The sequence below is a fragment of the Panulirus ornatus genome, chromosome 35 (assembly GCF_036320965.1).
Source record: "Panulirus ornatus isolate Po-2019 chromosome 35, ASM3632096v1, whole genome shotgun sequence".
Taxonomy (NCBI): Eukaryota; Metazoa; Arthropoda; class Malacostraca; order Decapoda; family Palinuridae; genus Panulirus; species Panulirus ornatus.
In genome coordinates this window covers 17,607,387-17,630,845 of record NC_092258.1, presented here as the reverse complement: position 1 = coordinate 17,630,845, position 23,459 = coordinate 17,607,387, and the positions used below count along the sequence as shown (strand labels likewise).

The window sequence follows — 23,459 nt, the reverse complement described above, 5'->3', positions numbered from 1 at the left end:
ATCCATATATACACATGTACATAATTCATACTGTCTGCCTTTATTCATTCCCGTCGCCACCCCGCCACACATGAAATAACAACCCCCTCCCCCCTTATGTGCTCAAGGTAGCGCTAGGAAAAGACAACAAAGGCCACCTTCGTTCACACTCAGTCTCTAGCTGTCATGTAATAATGCACCGAAACCACAGCTCCCTATCCACATCCAGGCCCCACAGAACTTTCCATGGTTTACCCCAGACACTTCACATGCCCTGATTCAATCCATTGACAGCACGTCGACCCCGGTATACCAGATCAATCCAATTCACTCTATTCCTTGCCCGCCTTTCACCCTCCTGCATGTTCAGGCCCCGATCACTCAAAATCTTTTTCACTCCATCTTTCCACCTCCAATTTGGTCTCCCACTTCTCCTCGTTCCCTCCACCTCCGACATATATATCCTCTTGGTCAATCTTTCCTCACTCATTCTCTCCATGTGCCCAAACCATTTCAACACACCCTCTTCTGCTCTCTCAACCACACTCTTTTTATTTCCACACATCTCTCTTACCCTTACATTACTTACTCGATCAAACCACCTCACACACATATTGTCCTCAAACATCTCATTTCCAGCACATCCACCCTCCTGTGCACTACTCTATCCATAGCCCACGCCTTGCAACCTTACAACATTGTTGGAACTACTATTCCTTCAAACATAGCCATTTTTGCTTGCGGAGATAATATTCTCGACTTCCACACATTCTTCAAGGCTCCCAGGATTTTTGCCCCCTCCCCCACCCTATGATTCACTTCCGCTTCCATGTTTCCATCCGCTGCCAGATCCACTCCCAGATATCTAAAACACTTTACTTCCTCCAGTTTTTCTCCATTCAGGCCCTGATTGCTCAGAATCTTTTTCACTCCATCTTTCCACCTCCAATTTGGTCTCCCACTTCTCCTTGTTCCCTCCACCTCTGACACATATATCCTCTTTGTCAATCTTTCCTCACTCATTCTCTCCATGTGACCATTTCAATACACCCTCTTCTGCTCTCTCAACCACACTTTTTTTATTACCACACATCTCTCTTACCTTTTCATTCCTTACTCGATCCAACCACCTCACACCACATATTGTCCTCATATATCTCATTTCTAACACATCCACCCTCCTCTGCACAACCCTATCTATAGCCCATGCCTCACAACCATATAACATTGTTGGAACGACTGTTCCTTCAAACATACCCCATTTGCTTTCCAAGATAGTTTTCTTGCCTTCCACATATTCTTCAATGCTCCCAGAACCTTCGTCCCCTCCCCCACCCTGTGACTCACTTCCGCTTTCATGGTCCCATCCGCTGCCAAATCCACTCCCAGATATCTAAAACACTTCGCTTCCCCCAGTTTTTCTCCATTCAAACTTACCTCCCAATTGACTTGTCCCTCAACCCTACTGGACCTGATATCCTTGCTCTTATTCACATTTACTCTCAGCTTTCTTCTTGCCCACACTTTACCAAACTCAGTCACAAGCTTCTGCACTTTCTCACCAGAGCCAGCCACCAGTGCTGTATCATCAGCGAACAACAACTGACACTTCCCACGTCCTCTCATCCACAACAGACTGCATACTTGCCCCTCTACCCAAAACTCTTGCATTCACCTCCCTAACAACCCCATCCATAAACAAATTAAACAGCCATGGGGACATCATGCACCCCTGCTGCAAACCAACATCTACTGGGAACCAATCACTTTCCTCTCTTCCTACACATACACATGCCTTACATCCTCGATGAAAACTTTTCACAACTTCTAACAACCTGCCTCTCACACCATATACTCTTACTACCTTCAACAGAGCATCTCTATCAACTCTATCATATGCCTTTCTCCAGATCCATAAATGCTACATACAAATCCATTTGCTTTTCTAAGTATTTCTCACACATTTTTCAAGGCAAACACCTGATCCACACATCCTCTACCACTTCTGAAACCACACTGCTCTTCCCCAATCTGATGCTCTGTACATGCCTTCACCCTCTCAGTCAATACCCTCCCATATGATTTCCCAAAAATACTCAACAAACTTTTTTTTATTATACTTTGTCGCTGTCTCCCGCGTTTGCGAGGTAGCGCAAGGAAACAGACGAAAGAAATGGCCCAACCCCCCCCCCCCATACACATGTATATACATACGTCCACACACGCAAATATACATACCTACACAGCTTTCCATGGTTTACCCCAGACGCTTCACATGCCCTGCTTCAATCCACTGACAGCACGTCAACCCCGGTATACCACATCGCTCCAATTCACTCTATTCCTTGCCCTCCTTTCACCCTCCTGCATGTTCAGGCCCCGATCACACAAAATCTTTTTCACTCCATCTTTCCACCTCCAATTTGGTCTCCCTCTTCTCCTTGTTCCCTCCACCTCCGACACATATATCCTCTTGGTCAATCTTTCCTCACTCATCCTCTCCATGTGCCCAAACCACTTCAAAACACCCTCTTCTGCTCTCTCAACCACGCTCTTTTTATTTCCACACATCTCTCTTACCCTTACGTTACTCACTCGATCAAACCACCTCACACCACACATTGTCCTCAAACATCTCATTTCCAGCACATCCATCCTCCTGCGCACAACTCTATCCATAGCCCACGCCTCGCAACCATACAACATTGTTGGAACCACTATTCCTTCAAACATACCCATTTTTGCTTTCCGAGATAATGTTCTCGACTTCCACACATTCTTCAAGGCCCCCAGGATTTTCGCCCCCTCCCCCACCCTATGATCCACTTCCGCTTCCATGGTTCCATCCGCTGGCAGATCCACTCCCAGATATCTAAAACACTTCACTTCCTCCAGTTTTTCTCCATTCAAACTCACCTCCCAATTGACTTGACCCTCAACCCTACTGTACCTAATAACCTTGCTCTTATTCACATTTACTCTTAACTTTCTTCTTCCACACACTTTTCCAAACTCAGTCACCAGCTTCTGCAGTTTCTCACATGAATCAGCCACCAGCGCTGTATCATCAGCGAACAACAACTGACTCACTTCCCAAGCTCTCTCATCCCCAACAGACTTCATACTTGCCCCTCTTTCCAAAACTCTAGCATTTACCTCCCTAACAACCCCATCCATAAACAAATTAAACAACCATGGAGACATCACACACCCCTGCCGCAAACCTACATTCACTGAGAACCAATCACTTTCCTCTCTTCCTACACGTACACATGCCTTACATCCTCGATAAAAACTTTTCACTGCTTCTAACAACTTGCCTCCCACACCATATATTCTTAATATTAAACCTTCCACAGAGCATCTCTATCAACTCTATCATATGCCTTCTCCAGATCCATAAATGCTACATACAAATCCATTTACTTTTCTAAGTATTTCTCACATACATTCTTCAAAGCAAACACCTGATCCACACATCCTCTACCACTTCTGAAACCACACTGCTCTTCCCCAATCTGATGCTCTGTACATGCCTTCACCCTCTCAATCAATACCCTCCCATATAATTTACCAGGAATACTCAACAAACTTATACCTCTGTAATTTGAGCACTCACTCTTATCCCCTTTGCCTTTGTACAATGGCACTATTCACGCATTCCGCCAATCCTCAGGCACCTCACCATGAGTCATACATACATTAAATAACCTTACCAACCAGTCAACAATACAGTCACCCCCTTTTTTAATAAATTCCACTGCAATACCATCCAAACCCGCTGCCTTGCCGGCTTTCATCTTCCGCAAAGCTTTCACTACCTCTTCTCTGTTTACCAAATCATTTTCCCTAACCCTCTCACTTTGCACACCACCTCGACCAAAACACCCTATATCTGCCACTCTATCATCAAACACATTCAACAAACCTTCAAAATACTCACTCCATCTCCTTCTCACATCACCACTACTTGTTATCACCTCCCCACTTGCGCCCTTCACCGAAGTTCCCATTTGCTCCCTTGTCTTACACACTTTATTTACCTCCTTCCAGAACATCTTTTTATTCTCCCTAAAATTTAATGATACTCTCTCACCCCAACTCTCATTTGCCCTTTTTTTCACCTCTTGCACCTTTCTCTTGACCTCCTGTCTCTTTCTTTTTTAAACTCCCACTCAATTGCATTTTTTCCCTGCAAAAATCGTCCAAATGCCTCTCTCTTCTCTTTCACTAATACTCTTACTTCTTCATCCCACCACTCACTACCCTTTCTAATCAACCCACCTCCCACTCTTCTCATGCCACAAGCATCTTTTGCGCAATCCATCACTGATTCCCTAAATACATCCCATTCCTCCCCCACTCCCCTTACTTCCATTGTTCTCACCTTTTTCCATTCTGTACTCAGTCTCTCCTGGTACTTCCTCACACAGGTCTCCTTCTCAAGCTCACTTACTCTCACCACCCTCTTCACCCCAACATTCACTCTTCTTTTCTGAAAACCCATACAAATCTTCACCATAGCCTCCACAAGATAATGATCAGACATCCCTCCAGTTGCACCTCTCAGCACATTAACATCCAAAAGTCTCTCTTTCGCACGCCTGTCAATTAACATGTAATCCAATAACGCTCTCTGGCCATCTCTCCTACTTACATAAGTATACTTATGTATATCTTGCTTTTTAAACCAGGTATTCCCAATCATCAGTCCTTTTTCAGCACATAAATCTACAAGCTCTTCACCATTTCCATTTACAACACTGAACACCCCATGTATACCAATTATTCCCTCAACTGCCACATTACTCACCTTTGCATTCAAATCACCCATCATTATGACCCGGTCTCGTGCATCAAAACCACTAACACACTCATTCAGCTGCTCCCAAAACACTTGCCTCTCTTGATCTTTCTTCTCATGCCCAGGTGCATATGCACCAATAATCACCCACCTCTCTCCATCAACTTTCAGTTTTACCCATATTAATCGAGAATTTACTTTCTTACACTCTATCACATACTCCCACAACTCCTGTTTCAGGAGTATTGCTACTCCTTCCCTTGCTCTTGTCCTCTCACTAACCCCTGACTTCACTCCCCAGACATTCCCAAACCACTCTTCCCCTTTACCCTTGAGCTTCGTTTCACTCAGAGCCAAAACATCCAGGTTCCTTTCCTCAAACATACTACCTATCTCTCCTTTTTTCACATCTTGGTTACATCCACACACATTTAGGCACCCCACTCTGAGCCTTCGAGGAGGATGAGCACTCCCCGCGTGACTCCTTCTTCTGTTTCCCATTTTAGAAAGTTAATACAAGGAGGGGAGGATTTCTGGCCCCCCGCTCCCGTCCCCTCTAGTCGCTTTCTACGACACGCGAGGAATACGTGGGAAGTATTCTTTCACCCCTATCCCCAGGGATAATATACATATATATATACATATACACACACACACACATACACATACATACGCACTCAACAAACTTATACCTCTATAATTTGAACACTCACCTTTATCCCCTTTGACTATGTACAGTGGCACTATGCATGCATTCCGCCAATCCTCAGGCACCTCACCATGAGTCATACATACATTAAATATCCTCAAGAACCAGTCAACAACAAAGTCCACCCCTTTTTTAATAAATTCCACTGCAATACCATCCAAACCTGCCGCCTTACTGGCTTTCATCTTCTGCAAAGCTTTCACTACCTCTTCTGTGTTTACTAAAACATTCTCCCTTACCCTTTCACTTTGCACACCACCTCAACCAAAACAAAATCTGCCACTCTAACACCTAATACATTCAACAAACCTTCAAAATACTCACTCCATCTCCTCACATCACCACTGCTTGTTATTACGTCCCCATTAGCCCCTTCACTGATGTTCCCATTTGTTCTCTTGTCTTTTTTTTTTTTTTTTTATACTTTGTCGCTGTCTCCCGCGTTTGCGAGGTAGCGCAAGGAAACAGACGAAAGAAATGGCCCAACCCCCCCCATACACATGCACATACACACGTCCACACACGCAAATATACATACCTACACAGCTTTCCATGGTTTACCCCGGACGCTTCACATGCCTTGATTCAATCCACTGACAGCACGTCAACCCCTGTATACCACATCGCTCCAATTTACTCTATTCCTTGCCCTCCTTTCACCCTCCTGCATGTTCAGGCCCCGATCACACAAAATCCTTTTCACTCCATCTTTCCACCTCCAATTTGGTCTCCCTCTTCTCCTCGTTCCCTCCACCTCCGACACATATATACTCTTGGTCAATCTTTCCTCACTCATTCTCTCCATGTGCCCAAACCATTTCAAAACACCCTCTTCTGCTCTCTCAACCACGCTCTTTTTATTTCCACACATCTCTCTTACCCTTATGTTACTTACTCGATCAAACCACCTCACACCACACATTGTCCTCAAACATCTCATTTCCAGCACATCCATCCTCCTGCGCACAACTCTATCCATATATATATATATTTTTTTTTTTTTTCTTTTTTTTTTATACTTTGTCGCTGTCTCCCGCGTTTGCGAGGTAGCGCAAGGAAACAGACGAAGGAAATGGCCCAACCCCCCCCCCCCATACACATGTACATACACACGTCCACACACGCAAATATACATACCTACACAGCTTTCCATGGTTTACCCCAGACGCTTCACATGCCTTGCTTCAATCCACTGACAGCACGTCAACCCCTGTATACCACAAGACTCCAATTCACTCTATTTCTTGCCCTCCTTTCACCCTCCTGCATGTTCAGGCCCCGATCACACAAAATCTTTTTCACTCCATCTTTCCACCTCCAATTTGGTCTCCCTCTTCTCCTCGTTCCCTCCACCTCCGACACATATATCCTCTTGGTCAATCTCTCCTCACTCATTCTCTCCATGTGCCCAAACCATTTCAAAACACCCTCTTCTGCTCTCTCAACCACGCTCTTTTTATTTCCACACATCTCTCTTACCCTTACGTTACTTACTCGATCAAACCACCTCACACCACACATTGTCTTACGCACTTTATTTACCTCCTTCCAAAACTTTTTTTTATATTTATTTATTATACTTTGTTGCTGTCTCCCATGTTAGCGAGGTAGCACAAGGAAACAGACAAAAAGAATGGCCCAACCCACCCATATACACATGTATATACATACACGTCCACACACGCACATATACATACCTATACATCTCAACGTATACATACACATACACACACACACACACACATACACATATATACATATGTACATATTTTATACTGTTTGCCCTTATTCATTCCCATTGCCACCCCGCCACACATGAAACGACAACCCCTTACCCCACATGTGCGCAAGGTACCGCTAGGAAAAGACAACAAAGGCCACATTCGTTCGCACTCACTCTCTACCTGTCATGTATAATGCATCGAAACAACAGCTCCCTTTCCACATCCAGGCCCCACAAAACTTTCCATGGTTTACTCCAGACGCTTCACTTGCCCTGGTTCAATCCATTGATAGCACGTCGACCCCGGTATACCATATCATTCCAATTCACTCTATTCCTTGCACGCTTTTCACCCTCCTGCTTGTTCAGGCACTGATCACTCAAAATCTTTTTCACTCCATCTTTCCACCTCTAATTTGGTCTCCCACTTCTCCTCATTCCCTCCACCTCTGATACATATATCCTCTTTGTCAATCTTTTCTCACTCATTCTCTCTGTGACCAAACCATTTCGAAACACCCTCTTCTGCTCTCTCAACCACACTTTTTTTCTTACCACACATCTCTCTTACCTTTTCATTACTTACTTGATCAAACCTCCTTACACCACATATTGTCCTCAAACAACTCATTTCCAGCACATCCACCCTCCTCCGCACAACTCTATCTATAGACCACGCCTTGCAACCATATAACATTGTTGGAACCATTATTCCTTCAGACATACCCATTTTTGCTTTCTAAGATAACGTTCTCGACTTCCACACATTTTTCAACGCTCCCAGAACTTTCGCCCCGTCCCCCACCCTATGATTCATTTACGCTTCCATGGTTCCATCCACTGCCAAATCCACTTCCAGATATCTAAAACACTTCACATCCTCCAGTTTTTCTCCATTCAAACTTACCTCCCAATTGACTTGTCCCTCAACCCTACTGTACCTAATAACCTTGCTCATATTCACATTCACTCTCAGCTTTCTTCTTTCACACACTTTACCAAACTCAGTCACCAGCTTCTGCAGTTTCACATGTGAATCAGCCACCAGCACTGTATCATCAGCGAACAACAACTGACTCACTTCCCAAGCTCTCTCATCCACAACAGACTGCTTACTTGCCCCTCTTTCCAAAACTCTTGCATTCATCTCCCTAACAACCCCATCCATAAACAAATTAAACAACCATGGAGACATCACACACCCCTGCCGCAAACCAACATTCACTGAGAACCAATCACTTTCCTCTCTTCCTACAAGTACACATGCCTTACATCCTCTATAAAAACTTTTCACTGCTTCTAACAACTTACCTCCCATGCCATATATTCTTAATACCTTCCACAGAGCATCTCTATCAACTCTATCATATGCCTTCTCCAGATCCATAAATGCTACATACAAATCCATTTGCTTTTCTAAGTATTTCTCACATACATTCTTCAAAGCAAACACCTGATCCACACATCCTCTACCACTTCTGAAACCACACTGCTCTTCCCCAGTCTGATACCTCTGTAATTTGAGCACTCACTTTTATCCCCTTTGCCTTTGTACAATGGCACTATGCAAGCATTCCGCCAATCCTCGGGCACCTCACCATGAGTCTTACATACATTAAATAACCTTACCAACCAGTCAACAATTCAGTCACCCCCTTTTTTTAATAAACTCCACTGCAATACCATCCAAACCTGCTGCCTTGCCGGCTTTCATCTTCCACAAAGCTTTTACTACCTCTTCTCTGTTTACCAAATCATTCTCCCACACCCTCTCACCTTGCACACCACCTCAACCAAAACACCCTATACCTGCCACTCTGTCATCAAATACATTCAACAAACCTTCAAAATACTCACTCTATCTCCTTCTCACATCACCACTACTTGTTATCACCTCCCCATTAGCCCCCTTCACTGATGTTCCCTTTTGTTTCCTTGTGTTACGAACCTTATTTATTTTTTTCCAAAACATCTTTTTATTCTCCCTAAAATCTAATGATGCTCTCTCATCCCAACTCTCATTTGCCCTCTTTTTCACCTCTTGCACCTTTCTCTTGACTTCCTGCTTCTTTCTTTTAAACATCTCCCAGTCATTTGCATTATTTCCCTGCAAAAATTGTCCAAATACCTTTCTCTTCTCTTTCGCTAATAATCTTACTTCTTTATCCCACCACTCACTACCCTTTCTAATCTGCCCACCTCCCACGCTTCTCATGCCACAAGCATCTTTTGCGCAAGCCATCACTGCTTCCCTAAATACATCCCATTCCTCCCCCACTCCTCTTACATCCTTTTACTCTCCTTAGAATTTAATGATACTCTCTCACCCCAACTCTCATCTGCCCTCTTTTTCACCTCTTATACCTTTCTCTTGACTTCTTGCCTCTTTCTTTTATACATCTCCAAGTCATTTGCACTATTTCCCTGCAAAAATCGTTCAAATGTCTTTATCTTCTCTTTCACTAATAATTTTACTTCTTCATCCCACCACTCACTAGCCTTTCTAATCTGCCCACCTCCCATGCTTCTCATGCCTAGAGCATCTTTTGCACAAGCCATTGCTGCTTCCCTAAATACATCCCAATCCTCCCCACTCCCCTTACCTCCTTTGCTCTCACCTTTTTCCATTCTACACTCAGTCTCTCCTGGTACTTCCTTCCCTAGCTCTCTTACTCTCACCACTCTCTTCACCCCAACAGTCTCTCTTTTTTTCTGAAGACCGCTACAGATCTTCACTTTCACCTCTAGAAGATAATGATCAGACATCCCTCCAGTTGCACCTCTCAGCACATTAACATCCCAAAGTCTCTCTTTCATACGTCTATCAATTAAAATGTAATCCAATGATGCTCTTTGGCTATCTCTCCTACTTACATATGTATACTTATGTATATCTCTCATTTTAAACCAGCTATTCCCAATCATGTGTCCTTTTTCAGCTCACAAATCTGCAAGCTCCTCACCATCTCCATTTACAACACTGAAGACCCCATGTGCACCAATTATTCCCTCAACTGCCACATTACTCAGCTTTGCATTGAAATCACCAATCACTATAACTCAGTCTCATGCATCAAAACTGCTAACACACTCACTCAGCTGCTCCCAAAACACTTGTCCCTCATGATCTTTTGTCTCATGCCCAGGTGTATAGGCACCTATGATCACCCATCTTTTTCCATCCACTTTCAGTTTTACCCATATCAATCTAGAGTTTACTTTCTTACACTCTTATCACACTCCCATCACTCCTGTTTCAGGGTTATTGCTACTCCTTCTTTTGCTCTTGTCCTTTCACAAACCCCTGACTTTACTCCCAAAACATTCCCAAACCACTCTTCCCTTTTACCCTTGAGGTTCTTTTCTCTCCTTTTTTCTCATCTTGGTTATTTCCACACACATTTAGGTGCCCCAATCTGAGCCTCTGAGGAGGATGAGCACTGCCCACATGACTCCTTCTGTTTCCCTTTTTAGAAGGTTAAAATACAGGGAGGGGAGGGTTTCTAGCCCCTCACACCGGTCCCCTTTAGTCGCCTTGTACAACACGCGGGGAATGCATGGGAAGTATTCTTTCTCCCCTATCCCCAGGGATAGGGGAAAATATGTATCTATAAATTTTTATCACTCCATTGTAGGTGAGGAGGGTATTTAGGCTGCAGGTCCAAACATCCGTACTGATGAGAGGAGTAACACTTTTGTATTTCATATAAAGTTTTGTATATAAAGCTTTCATTTTCTTTTCTCTTACTTTTTTAATGTAGATAATTTCTTTGATAATGTTTGGTGAAATAGAAGCTCAGAAGCTCTAGTAAAAGGTCAAGAGGATTCACATCTTCATGTTTATATTAACCATGCTTCATTCACTTATCATATGTCTGCATAACATCAGGAGTTGCATAAAGTCATAATTGGGGATATTTTTTTTTTTCCTTTTAGAATACTATGGGGCTGATTCTATTATCTTTTTTGAAGTATTCCCATGTCTAAGATTTTAGGTCTACAGTATGTCATGGTCCAGATTTTCTTGATTTTTAGGTCTGCAGTTTGGTATGGTTCAGATTTTCTTCCTTTTTTTTTTTGAAAAAGGGATTAGTGAAATGGCATTCTTCCAGCTTTAGAAATTTTTCACAGATAATTGATTTTTAACAAGACAGCAGGTTTCACAAAAACGGAAACAATTTTTTCATGTAAAATGCGCCAGCATTCCTTTGAGCTTCACATGATGTACTTAGATGGAATAAATGTACGGTGCTTTCTTATCTCTCCTCACAACTTTATTTCAGCACATTAAAAGAACTGGATGGGTCCTTCGCAATGTGAGTGAACCAGAAACTATATCTGGTCACATGTATCGCATGGCTATCATGTCATTTCTTCTGGATGAAGATGATGATGTGAACAGGGACAGGTGAGAATTTCTGTTTTACAGTAAAGCAGCAGTCACTTTTCTGAACTAACAAATCTATTAAACCTTAAACAGCAGCATTGCCTCCATGATCCATCTCTATATCTATAATAGAAAAAACTTCCATTACAGAATGTCATTATTCTTTGTTAAAGAAGTAACCAGAAAGTAATATACTTTCCTCTATATTACTGTGACAGGTTCTTGAGAACCTATGCTAGTGGCACAGGTGCTCATTATCTATGTCAACATGAGATGTGATGATTAGTTTTGGCTTTTGTTCCATGTGTAAGTGATTCTCTATATACACCTAATCTATCTGTCAATCTGTATCTCTGATGCCCATTCCTTCCAGGAACTCCTGTCAAGGAGATGGCCACTGAAAAAGGGGTTCCATGTATCCACGTCCTTCTATGCCTCCCTTGCATACACCATTCCACGCATTCTTCCACCATTTCTCTCCCCTCATAACTTTTGCACTCTATATCCCCATGTCACATTTTTTCTTATTCTTATCTTTCTGTCGTATACTCTCCTTGTAAACTCCCCAGTTGCATTTTTTCCACATGCCCAAACCACCTTAGGACCCCTACCACCTCACAGTTCATTCCTTTTGCATTCCCTACCATACCAAATCTCTCGTACACCTCTTCATTTCTTTCTTCGTTACATCTAGTCATACCACTTGCTCTTCTGATGTAGCTCATTTCCATAGTCTAGATTCTTCCCTTCTGTGACTTATTCCATGTGCATGTTTCAGCTGCATAGGCCTGGGTCAGGAGGATTATGCTGTCCCTTAATCTGTACTTCACTTCCATAGTTACACATAAACTCTTTATTATTCTGATAAAGGACCCAGTGACTTCTATGCTTTCCTTTTTTCTTTCTTATCTCTCTTTCCACTCCAAACTTACCCAAGATAGCTCCTGAATACTTAAATTTTGTCAACTCTTCAATCTTTCTCCCCCATATTTATAACACTGTCTCATACACTTTCTTCTCTCACTCTATAGGACTATGCAAAATTAATACTTTCACTCTGTTTCCTTTCAGACACCTTTCTCAACTCAGAAATCTAATGCACACATCCCCTACCTTTCCTAAAAGCCCCTTGGTCCTCACTTATTCTGCATTCACTTACTTCCATCACTCTTATCAGTCAACATTCTTCAGTACACATTTCCTGATATATTTAACTGACTTATTAATGACTACATACATCCTTAGCACCTTTTCATTTGAATATAGGAACATTACTAACTTTCACCCAGTCATCAGGTACATCCCTCTGCTTTGTTACTTAATTACACATCAGATTAATCATCTGTCACATTTCCATCACCATACTTGAACAATTCAGCTATAATCCTTTCCACTCCAAGTGCCTTTGCTACCTTCCATCTCATTATTGCCCTTTTTACTTCCTTTCTTGCCATAGGCCTCTGCACTTGTATCTTCCTTCCATCCATATCCTCTTCCTTCCATCCTCCATATCCATACATGTAACAACTGCTTCCTTACTTTCTCCCACATTCATTATTCTTTCAGAATACTCTTTCCATCTTTCTTTCAATTTCTCCGTTTGATTCAAGAACTCCTCTGTCTTACTTCTCACATTTACATTTTCACTCTTGCATCCACCTATTTCTGTTTTCACCTCATTACAATTTCCTATTTTCCCCAAACTTTTCACTCAGCCTTTTTCTAAAATCTTCATCTTCTCTTTCTTTGCTCTCCTTTATCAGCTTCTTATCATACCTCTTACACATATTATATTCTTCCCTATGTATCTGCTAAACTTCTCCTGGTAAAATGATTTTGAGCAATCCATCATTTGCCTTTTTTTCTCTTCCACAGCATTTCTAATCTTTTCCATTCACCATATATTTCCCCTTTTATTCCTATATCTCACAACCTTTTATCCAACTTCTAATAATGTAGCCTTTAACAGTTTTTCTATGACCATATTAACACCTCATTCATATGTGACTGCAACCTTGTATCTAAACTTTCTGTCACCTCTCTTTCATACTCCTCCATGTAATCTATCTGATTCATGTTCTTGCTTCCCAACACTTTGATTATCCAACCTTCCTTGCACCTTTCCTCCACTTCTCTCTGATCTTTACCTCCACTTGAAATACAAAATGGTTAGATTCTCCAAAGAATCCTCTCACAACTCTAGCATCTAGCACGACCTTTCTCAACCTTTCTTTCTATCTGTTTATATTTCTGACACCTGTTCCAACTGGAACTCCCTCAAGGGGGTGGCCATGGCAACAGAGTCTCCATAACTAGTTAACTCCAGTGCCGCTTCTTACCTTTAGTGCCTTCCCCTTAACAGGCCACTGGCAGAGGGCAACTCTAGCACAGTGTTTGCAGAGGCTCCTGCTTAATGCTCCTGCCTGAATGTTCCTACTCCACTCTTAGTTCTCACTATACTGTGCAAGATATCCATATTTACTTTTTTTCTCCTAGCCAAACTTATATGCACTTAAGATTCACATCCATCCATGAGTTGGCAAAAGCATCCCTGTATGCAGCCTTCCATCCACAGCTAAATAGTCAGTCAATCCCTTTTGTCCTTTTCTTCCATCATTTCTCATCCACATGTAACTTTGGGTCATCTTGTGCTGAAAAAAGGTGTTTGCAAGGAATAGACCCTTCTTACCACAGACATTCAAAAGATATCTTCCATTCCCATTTCCAGCAGGCATCTCGCATTTACCAGTTTGCCAGTTTCCTCACATGCCATGCATTCATGTCACCCATTACAACCACTCTCTCCTCCTTGAGACCACTTACACATTATTCAAATTCCTCCAGAAATCTTTATTTCATCCTCACAGATGAACATACACATACCTATGAATACTTCACATTTCTAATCTTTCCTTTCATCCATAATATTCTTGATCCATTCTCTTCATGCTCAGTGACATTTTCCAAAACTCTTGGTGATAATACAGTTGTACATACAATAGTTCTCATCATATTGATACAGTGGTCAAATTGATGAGAACTACTATTGACGTTTGTGTAAATAAATTATACATTTCCTTTTTCCATAGCCAGAGGTTGAACCATTATGTAACATCCATTTTTTCATTTCATTTCAAGCTAGAAGTTTCAGTTTTCTAAATTGCTTCTTACATTTTTCATATGTATATATATGTACCTACCTCGCAAACACGGGAGACAGCGACAAAGTATAATAAAAAAAAATAATATATATATGTATGTGTGTGTGTGTGTATATGTGTGTGTGTATGTGTGTGTGTGTGTATATATGTATATATTTATATTTATTATACTTTGTCGCTGTCTCCCGCGTTTGCGAGGTAGCGCAAGGAAACAGACGAAAGAAATGGCCCAACCCCCCCCCCCCATACACATGTATATACATACGTCCACACACGCAAATATACATACCTACACAGCTTTCCATGGTTTACCCCAGACGCTTCACATGCCTTGATTCAATCCACTGACAGCACGTCAACCCCGGTATACCACATCGCTCCAATTCACTCTATTCCTTGCCCTCCTTTCACCCTCCTGCATGTTCAGGCCCCGATCACACAAAATCTTTTTCACTCCATCTTTCCACCTCCAATTTGGTCTCCCTCTTCTCCTTGTTCCCTCCACCTCCGACACATATATCCTCTTGGTCAATCTTTCCTCACTCATCCTCTCCATGTGCCCAAACCACTTCAAAACACCCTCTTCTGCTCTCTCAACCACGCTCTTTTTATTTCCACACATCTCTCTTACCCTTACGTTACTCACTCGATCAAACCACCTCACACCACACATTGTCCTCAAACATCTCATTTCCAGCACATCCATCCTCCTGCGCACAACTCTATCCATAGCCCACGCCTCGCAACCATACAACATTGTTGGAACCACTATTCCTTCAAACATACCCATTTTTGCTTTCCGAGATAATGTTCTCGACTTCCACACATTTTTCAAGGCCCCCAGAATTTTCGCCCCCTCCCCCACCCTATGATCCACTTCCGCTTCCATGGTTCCATCCGCTACCAGATCCACTCCCAGATATCTAAAACACTTCACTTCCTCCAGTATATATGTATATATATATATATATTATCCCTGGGGATAGGGGTGAAAGAATACTTCCCATGCATTCCTCGCGTGTCGTAGAAAGCGACTAGAGGGGACGGGAGCGGGGGGCCAGAAATCCTCCCCTCCTTGTATTTTTTAACTTTCTAAAATGGGAAACAGAAGAAGGAGTCACGCGGGGAGTGCTCATCCTCCTCGAAGGCTCAGATTGGGGTGCCTAAATGTGTGTGGATGTAACCAAGATGTGAAAAAAGGAGAGATAGGTAGTATGTTTGAGGAAAGGAACCTGGATGTTTTGGCTCTGAGTGAAACGAAGCTCAAGGGTAAAGGGGAAGAGTGGTTTGGGAATGTCTTGGGAGTAAAGTCAGGGGTTAGTGAGAAGACAAGAACAAGGGAAGGAGTAGCAATACTCCTGAAACAGGAGTTGTGGGAGTATGTGATAGAATGTAAGAAAGTAAATTCTCGATTAATATGGGTAAAACTGAAAGTTGATGGAGAGAGATGGGTGATTATTGGTGCATATGCACCTGGGCATGAGAAGAAAGACCATGAGAGGCAAGTGTTTTGGGAGCAGCTGAATGAGTGTGTTAGTGGTTTTGATGCACGAGACCGGGTTATAGTGATGGGTGATTTGAATGCAAAGGTGAGTAATGTGGCAGTTGAGGGAATAATTGGTATACATGGGGTGTTCAGTGTTGTAAATGGAAATGGTGAAGAGCTTGTAGATTTATGTGCTGAAAAAAGGACTGATGATTGGGAATACCTGGTTTAAAAAGCGAGATATACATAAGTATACTTATGTAAGTAGGAGAGATGGCCAGAGAGCGTTATTGGATTACGTGTTAATTGACAGGCGCACGAAAGAGAGACTTTTGGATGTTAATGTGCTGAGAGGTGCAACTGGAGGGATGTCTGATCATTATCTTGTGGAGGCTAAGGTGAAGATTTGTATGGGTTTTCAGAAAAGAAGAGTGAATGTTGGGGTGAAGAGGGTGGTGAGAGTAAGTGAGCTTGGGAAGAAGACTTGTGTGAGGAAGTACCAGGAGAGACTGATTACAGAATGGAAAAAGGTGAGAACAATGGAAGTAAGGGGAGTGGGGGAGGAATGGGATGTATTTAGGGAATCAGTGATGGATTGCGCAAAAGATGCTTGTGGCATGAGAAGAGTGGGAGGTGGGTTGATTAGAAAGGGTAGTGAGTGGTGGGATGAAGAAGTAAGAGTATTAGTGAAAGAGAAGAGAGAGGCATTTGGATGATTTTTGCAGGGAAAAAATGAAATTGAGTGGGAGATGTATAAAAGAAAGAGACAGGAGGTCAAGAGAAAGGTGCAAGAGGTGAAAAAAAGGGCAAATGAGAGTTGGGGTGAGAGAGTATCATTAAATTTTAGGGAGAATAAAAAGATGTTCTGGAAGGAGGTAAATAAAGTGCGTAAGACAAGGGAGCAAATGGGAACTTCAGTGAAGGGCGCAAATGGGGAGGTGATAACAAGTAGTGGTGATGTGAGGAGGAGATGGAGTGAGTATTTTGAAGGTTTGTTGAATGTGTTTGATGATAGAGTGGCAGATATAGGGTGTTTTGGTCGAGGTGGTGTGCAAAGTGAGAGGGTTAGGGAAAATGATTTGGTAAACAGAGAAGAGGTAGTGAAAGCTTTGCGGAAGATGAAAGCCGGCAAGGCAGCAGGTTTGGATGGTATTGCAGTGGAATTTATTAAAAAAGGGGGTGACTGTATTGTTGACTGGTTGGTAAGGTTATTTAATGTATGTATGACTCATGGTGAGGTGCCTGAGGATTGGCGGAATGCGTGCATAGTGCCATTGTACAAAGGCAAAGGGGATAAGAGTGAGTGCTCAAATTACAGAGCTATAAGTTTGTTGAGTATTCCTGGTAAATTATATGGGAGGGTATTGATTGAGAGGGTGAAGGCATGTACAGAGCATCAGATTGGGGAAGAGCAGTGTGGTTTCAGAAGTGGTAGAGGATGTGTGGATCAGGTGTTTGCTTTGAAGAATGTATGTGAGAAATACTTAGAAAAGCAAATGGATTTGTATGTAGCATTTATGGATCTGGAGAAGGCATATGATAGAGTTGATAGAGATGCTCTGTGGAAGGTATTAAGAATATATGGTGTGGGAGGCAAGTTGTTAGAAGCAGTGAAAAGTTTTTATCGAGGATGTAAGGCATGTGTACGTGTAGGAAGAGAGGAAAGTGATTGGTTCTCAGTGAATGTAGGTTTGCGGCAGGGGTGTGTGATGTCTCCATGGTTGTTTAATTTGTTTATGGATGGGGTTGTTAGGGAGGTGAATGCAAGAGTTTTGGAAAGAGGGGCAAGTATGAAGTCTGTTGGGGATGAGAGAGCTTGGGAAGTGAGTCAGTTGTTGTTCGCTGATGATACAGCGCTGGTGGCTGATTCATGTGAGAAACTGCAGAAGCTGGTGACTGAGTTTGGTAAAGTGTATGAAAGAAGAAAGTTAAGAGTAAATGTGAATAAGAGCAAGGTTATTAGGTACAGTAGGGTTGAGGGTCAAGTCAATTGGGAGGTGAGTTTGAATGGAGAAAAACTGGAGGAATTGAAGTGTTTTAGATATCTGGGAGTGGATCTGGCAGCGGATGATACCATGGAAGCGGAAGTGGATCATAGGGTGGGGGAGGGGGCGAAAATTCTGGGAGCCTTGAAGAATGTGTGGAAGTCGAGAACATTATCTCGGAAAGCAAAAATGGGTATGTTTGAAGGAATAGTGGTTCCAACAATGTTGTATGGTTGCGAGGCGTGGGCTATGGATAGAGTTGTGTGCAGGAGGATGGATGTGCTGGAAATGAGATGTTTGAGGACAATATGTGGTGTGAGGTGGTTTGATCGAGTAAGTAACGTAAGGGTAAGAGAGATGTGTGGAAATAAAAAGAGCGTGGTTGAGAGAGCAGAAGAGGGTGTTTTGAAATGGTTCGGGCACATGGAGAGAATGAGTGAGGAAAGATTGACCAAGAGAATATATGTGTCGGAGGTGGAGGGAACAAGGAGAAGTGGGAGACCAAATTGGAGGTGGAAAGATGGAGTGAAAAAGATTTTGTGTGATCGGGGCCTGAACATGCAGGAGGGTGAAAGGAGGGCAAGGAATAGAATGATTTGGAGCGATGTGGTATACCGGGGTTGACGTGCTGGCAGTGGATTGAATCAAGGCATGTGAAGCGTCTGGGGTAAACCGTGGAAAGCTGTGTAGGTATGTATATTTGCGTGTGTGGACGTATGTATATACATGTGTATGGGGGTGGGTTGGGCCATTTCTTTCGTCTGTTTCCTTGCGCTACCTCGCAAACGCGGGAGACAGCGACAAAGCAAAAAAAAAAAAAAAAAAAAAAAATCCTTCTTTCCCTCCTCTCTGATGATTTTCTATTATTCCCATCTATACCACTCCTCCTTCCATACCTTCCCACAACTTGCATTCGTCATTTCTATTTTCACTCTATATACCTTGCCCAAGGATATCAGTTTCACCATTCCTCAGCTCATCCAAACTATAACATTTAAATTTCTCCACAAGCTCCCCCTTTTACTCTCACCAGTCATCCCATTAAATATTCAGAGCCATCACCCTTAATCACTCATCCCTCTAACTTCCCAGCAAAACTGATGGGCTCCAGTGCTGCTTCTTAGCCTTTTTGTCTAACCCTTGACAGGTCAGTTGCAGAGGGCAACTCCAGTGCAGTCTTTCCCAGAGGCAGCAGGGCTCTCAGATTGTCCGAAAAACTAAAACACCTGCACACCTAATTCCATTACACAATTCATGATTTTTTTCATAGCATCACACTACACATATGTATTTTGCAGGATCTTTTATGTATTTCATATGTTTTTTTTGGGTAGTAAGGAAGGTAAAAGGGATAAATTTGAAGAGAGGGGTATGTATGCAGTCTGTAGGAGATGAGAGGGCCTAGGAGGTAAGTTGTTGTCTGCTAATGATACAACACTGGTGGCAGATTCGAATGTGAAACTGCAGAAGTTAGTGACTGAGCTTAGAAGGGTATTTTAAAGGAGGAAGTTGAGAGTAAGTGTGAATAAAAGCAAAGTTATTAAGTTTAACAGTTGGGGGACAGGTTAGTTTGGCTGTGAGTTTGAATGGAGAAAAATTTCAGGAAGTGAAGTGTTTTAGATACCTGAAAGTGGACATGGTAGTGAATGGAAACATAGAAGCAGAAGCGAGTCACAGGGTGGGTGAGGGGGTAAAGGTTCTGGGAACACCCAAGAATATGTGGAAAGAGAGATCATTGTCTTGAAGGGCAAATATGGGTATGTTTGAAGGTATAGTATTCCCAAGATTAGTATTTGGATGCAAGGCATGGGGTATAGTTAAGACTATGCAGAATAGGGTGGATTTGTTGGAAACAGAATATTTAAGGACAGTATGTAGTATGAGGGGGTTTGCTTGAATAAGTGATGAATGAAGAAGGAGGTGTGGTAATAAAATGAGGGTGGTTAAGACAACTGAAGAGAGTGTGCTGAAATGGCTTGGACATAAGAAGAGAATGAGGGAGGAAAATGTTGACAAAGAGGATATATGTGTCAGAGGGGAGGGGATAAGGAACACGGGGGGACCAAATTGGAGATGGAAAGATGGATTGACAAGAATATTGAGTGATGAGGGCCTGAACATAAAGAAGGGTGAAAGGCAATTATGGGATAGATTGAATTGGAACAATATGGTATACAGGGGTCAATGTGCTGTCAATGGACTGAACCAGAGCATGTGAAGCGTCTGGGGTAAACCAATGGAAGATCTGTGGGTCCTGTGGTTTCAGTGCATTGCACATAACAGCAAGAGAATAGATGTAAGCAGGCCACTCTTCATCTGTTCCTAGTGCTACCTCACTAACATGGGGAATGATAATCAAGCATTGAAAAATATTTTTACATGTTTTCTTATATAGACAAAGCTTGTTTTGGGAGCAGCTGAGTGAGTGTGTTAGCAGCTTTGATGCACGAGACCAGGTTATAGTGATGGTTGATTTAAATGCGAAGGTGAGTAATGTGGCAGTTGAGGGTATAATTGGTGTACTGTACATGGGGTGTTCATTGTTGTAAATGGAAATGGTGAAGAGCTTGTGGACTTGTGTGCTGAAAAAGGACTGGTGATTGGAAATACCTGGTTTAAAAAGAGGGATATACATAAGTATACGTATATGAGTAGGAGAGATAGTCAGAGGGCATTATTGGATTCTATGTTAATTGATAGGCATGTAAAAGTGACTGTTGGATGTGAATGTGCTGAAAGGGGCAGCTGGAGGAATGTTTGATCACTATCTTGTGGAGACAAAGGTGAAGATTTGTAGTGGTTTCCAGAAAAGAAGACAGAAGAGAGTGGGAGAGTAAGTAAGCTTGGAAAGGAGACTTGTGTGAGGAAGTACCAGGAGAGATTGAGAGTAGAATGGCAAAAATAAGAGCAAATGACGTGAGGGGTGTGGCTGAGGAATGGGAAGTATTTAGGGAAGCAGTGATGGCTCGCACAAAAGATGCATGTGGCATGAGAAAGGTGGAAGGTGGACAGATTAGAAAGGGTAGTGAGTGATGGGATGAAGTAAAGTTGATAGCGAAAGAGAAAAGAGAGGCGTTTGGACGATACTTGCAGGAAAGTAGTGAAATGACTGGGAGATTTGTAATAGGAAGTGGCAGGAGGGTAAAAGAAAGGTGCAAGAGGTGAAAAAAGGGCAAAAGAGAGTTAGGGTGATAAAGTATCATTGAATTTTAGGGAGAATAAAAATCATATGGGAAAAAATGCAATTGAGTGGGAGATGTATAAAAGAAAGAGACAGAAGGTCAAGAGAAAGGTGCAAGAGGTGAAAAAGAGGGCAAATGAGAGTTGAGGTGAGAGAGTATCATTAAATTTTAGGGAGAATAAAAAGATGTTCTGGAAGGAGGTAAATAAAGTGCGTAAGACAAGGGAGCAAATGGGAACTTCAGTGAAAGGCGCAAATGGGGATGTGATAACAAGTAGTGATGATGTGAGAAGGAGATGGAGTAAGTATTTTGAAGGTTTGATGAATGTGTTTCATGATAGAGTGGCAGATGTAGGGTGTTTTGGTCGAGGTGGTGTGCAAAGTGAGAGGGTTAGGGAAAATGATTTGGTAAACAGAGAAGAGGTAGTAAAAGCTTTGCGGAAGATGAAAGCCGGCAAGGCGGCAGGTTTGGATGGTATTGCAGTGGAATTTATTAAAAAAGGGGGTGACTGTATTATTGACTGGTTGGTAAGGTTATTTAATGTATGTATGACTCATGGTGAGGTGCCTGAGGATTGGCGGAATGCGTGCATAGTGCCATTGTACAAAGGCAAAGGGGATAAGAGTGAGTGCTCAAATTTCAGAGGTATAAGTTTGTTGAGTATTCCTGGTAAATTATATTGGAGGGTATTGATTGAGAGGGTGAAGGCATGTACAGAGCATCAGATTGGGGAAGAGCAGTGTGGTTTCAGAAGTGGTAGAGGATGTGTGGATCAGGTGTTTGCTTTGAAGAATGTATATGAGAAATACTTAGAAAAGCAAATGGATTTGTATGTAGCATTTATGGATCTGGAGAAGGCATATGATAGAGTTGATAGAGATGCTCTGTGGAAGGTATTAAGAATATATGGTGTGGGAGGCAAGTTGTTAGAAGCAGTGAAAAGTTTTTATCGAGGATGTAAGGCATGTGTATGTGTAGGAAGAGAGGAAAGTGATTGGTTCTCAGTGAATGTAGGTTTGTGGCAGGGGTGTGTGATAACTCCATGGTTGTTTAATTTGTTTATGGATGGGGTTGTTAGGAGGTGAATGAAAGAGTTTTGGAAAGAGGGGCAAGTATGAAGTCCGTTGTGGATGAGAGAGCTTGGGAAGTGAGTCAGTTGTTGTTCGCTGATGATACAGCGCTGGTGGCTGATTCATGTGAGAAACTGCAGAAGCTGGTGACTGAGTTTGGTAAAGTGTGTGAAAGAAGAAAGTTAAGAGTAAATGTGAATAAGAGCAAGGTTATTAGGTACAGTAGGGTTGAGGGTCAAGTCAATTGGGAGGTAAGTTTGAATGGAGAAAAACTGGAGGAAGTAAAGTGTTTTAGATATCTGGGAGTGGATCTGGCAGCGGATGGAACCATGGAAGCGGAAGTGGATCATAGGGTGGAGAAGGGGGCGAAAATCATGGGAGCCTTGAAGAATGTGAGGAAGTCGAGAACATTATCTCGGAAAGTAAAAATGGGTATGTTTGAAGGAATAGTGGTTCCAACAATGTTGTATGGTTGCGAGGCATGGGCTATGGATAGAGTTGTATGCAGGAGGGTGGATGTGCTGGAAATGAGATGTTTGAGGACAATGTGTGGTGTGAGGTGGTTTGATCGAGTAAGTAACGTAAGGGTAAGAGAGATGTGTGGAAATAGAAAGAGCGTGGTTGAGAGAGCAGAAGAGGGTGTTTTGAAATGGTCTGGGCACATGGAGAGAATGAGTGAGGAAAGATTGACCAAGAGGATATATGTGTCGGAGGTGGAGGGAACGAGGAGAAGAGGGAGACCAAATTGGAGGTGGAAAGATGGAGTGAAAAAGATTTTGTGTGATCGGGGCCTGAACATGCAGAAGGGTGAAAGGAGGGCAAGGAATAGAGTGAATTGAATCGATGTGGTATACCGGGGTTGACGTGCTGTCAGTGGATTGAATCAGGGCATGTGAAGCGTCTGGGGTAAACCATGGAAAGCTGTGTAGGTATGTATATTTGCGTGTGTGGATGTGTATGTGGGTGGGTTGGG

At 42.5% G+C, this 23,459-nt stretch overlaps 2 protein-coding genes across 2 annotated transcripts in view; one reads left to right on the top strand and one right to left on the bottom strand.

The window, feature by feature from the left end:
* Window positions 1-23,459, top strand: part of LOC139760190 (5'-deoxynucleotidase HDDC2) — a 101,305-nt gene that overhangs the window by 9,021 nt on the left and 68,825 nt on the right. Inside the window, exon 2 of the mRNA XM_071683125.1 lies at window positions 11,499-11,623. Coding sequence (XP_071539226.1) covers window positions 11,499-11,623 — 125 coding nt within the window. The remainder of the gene's footprint in view (window positions 1-11,498; window positions 11,624-23,459) is intronic.
* On the bottom strand, window positions 2,801-10,975 carry LOC139760189 (craniofacial development protein 2-like). Its single transcript, XM_071683124.1, has 2 exons — window positions 7,012-10,975; window positions 2,801-5,889 (listed from the first exon to the last, which is right to left on the bottom strand). Exon 2 carries the CDS (start codon window positions 5,282-5,284, stop codon window positions 4,100-4,102), a length of 1,185 nt encoding a protein of 394 aa, XP_071539225.1. The 5' UTR covers window positions 5,285-5,889; window positions 7,012-10,975; the 3' UTR covers window positions 2,801-4,099.

Coding starts and splice junctions, on each gene's coding strand:
- LOC139760189 (XM_071683124.1), bottom strand. CDS start 5,284: ATGGGAAACAGAAGAAGGAGTCACGCGGGGAGTGCTCATCCTCCTCGA.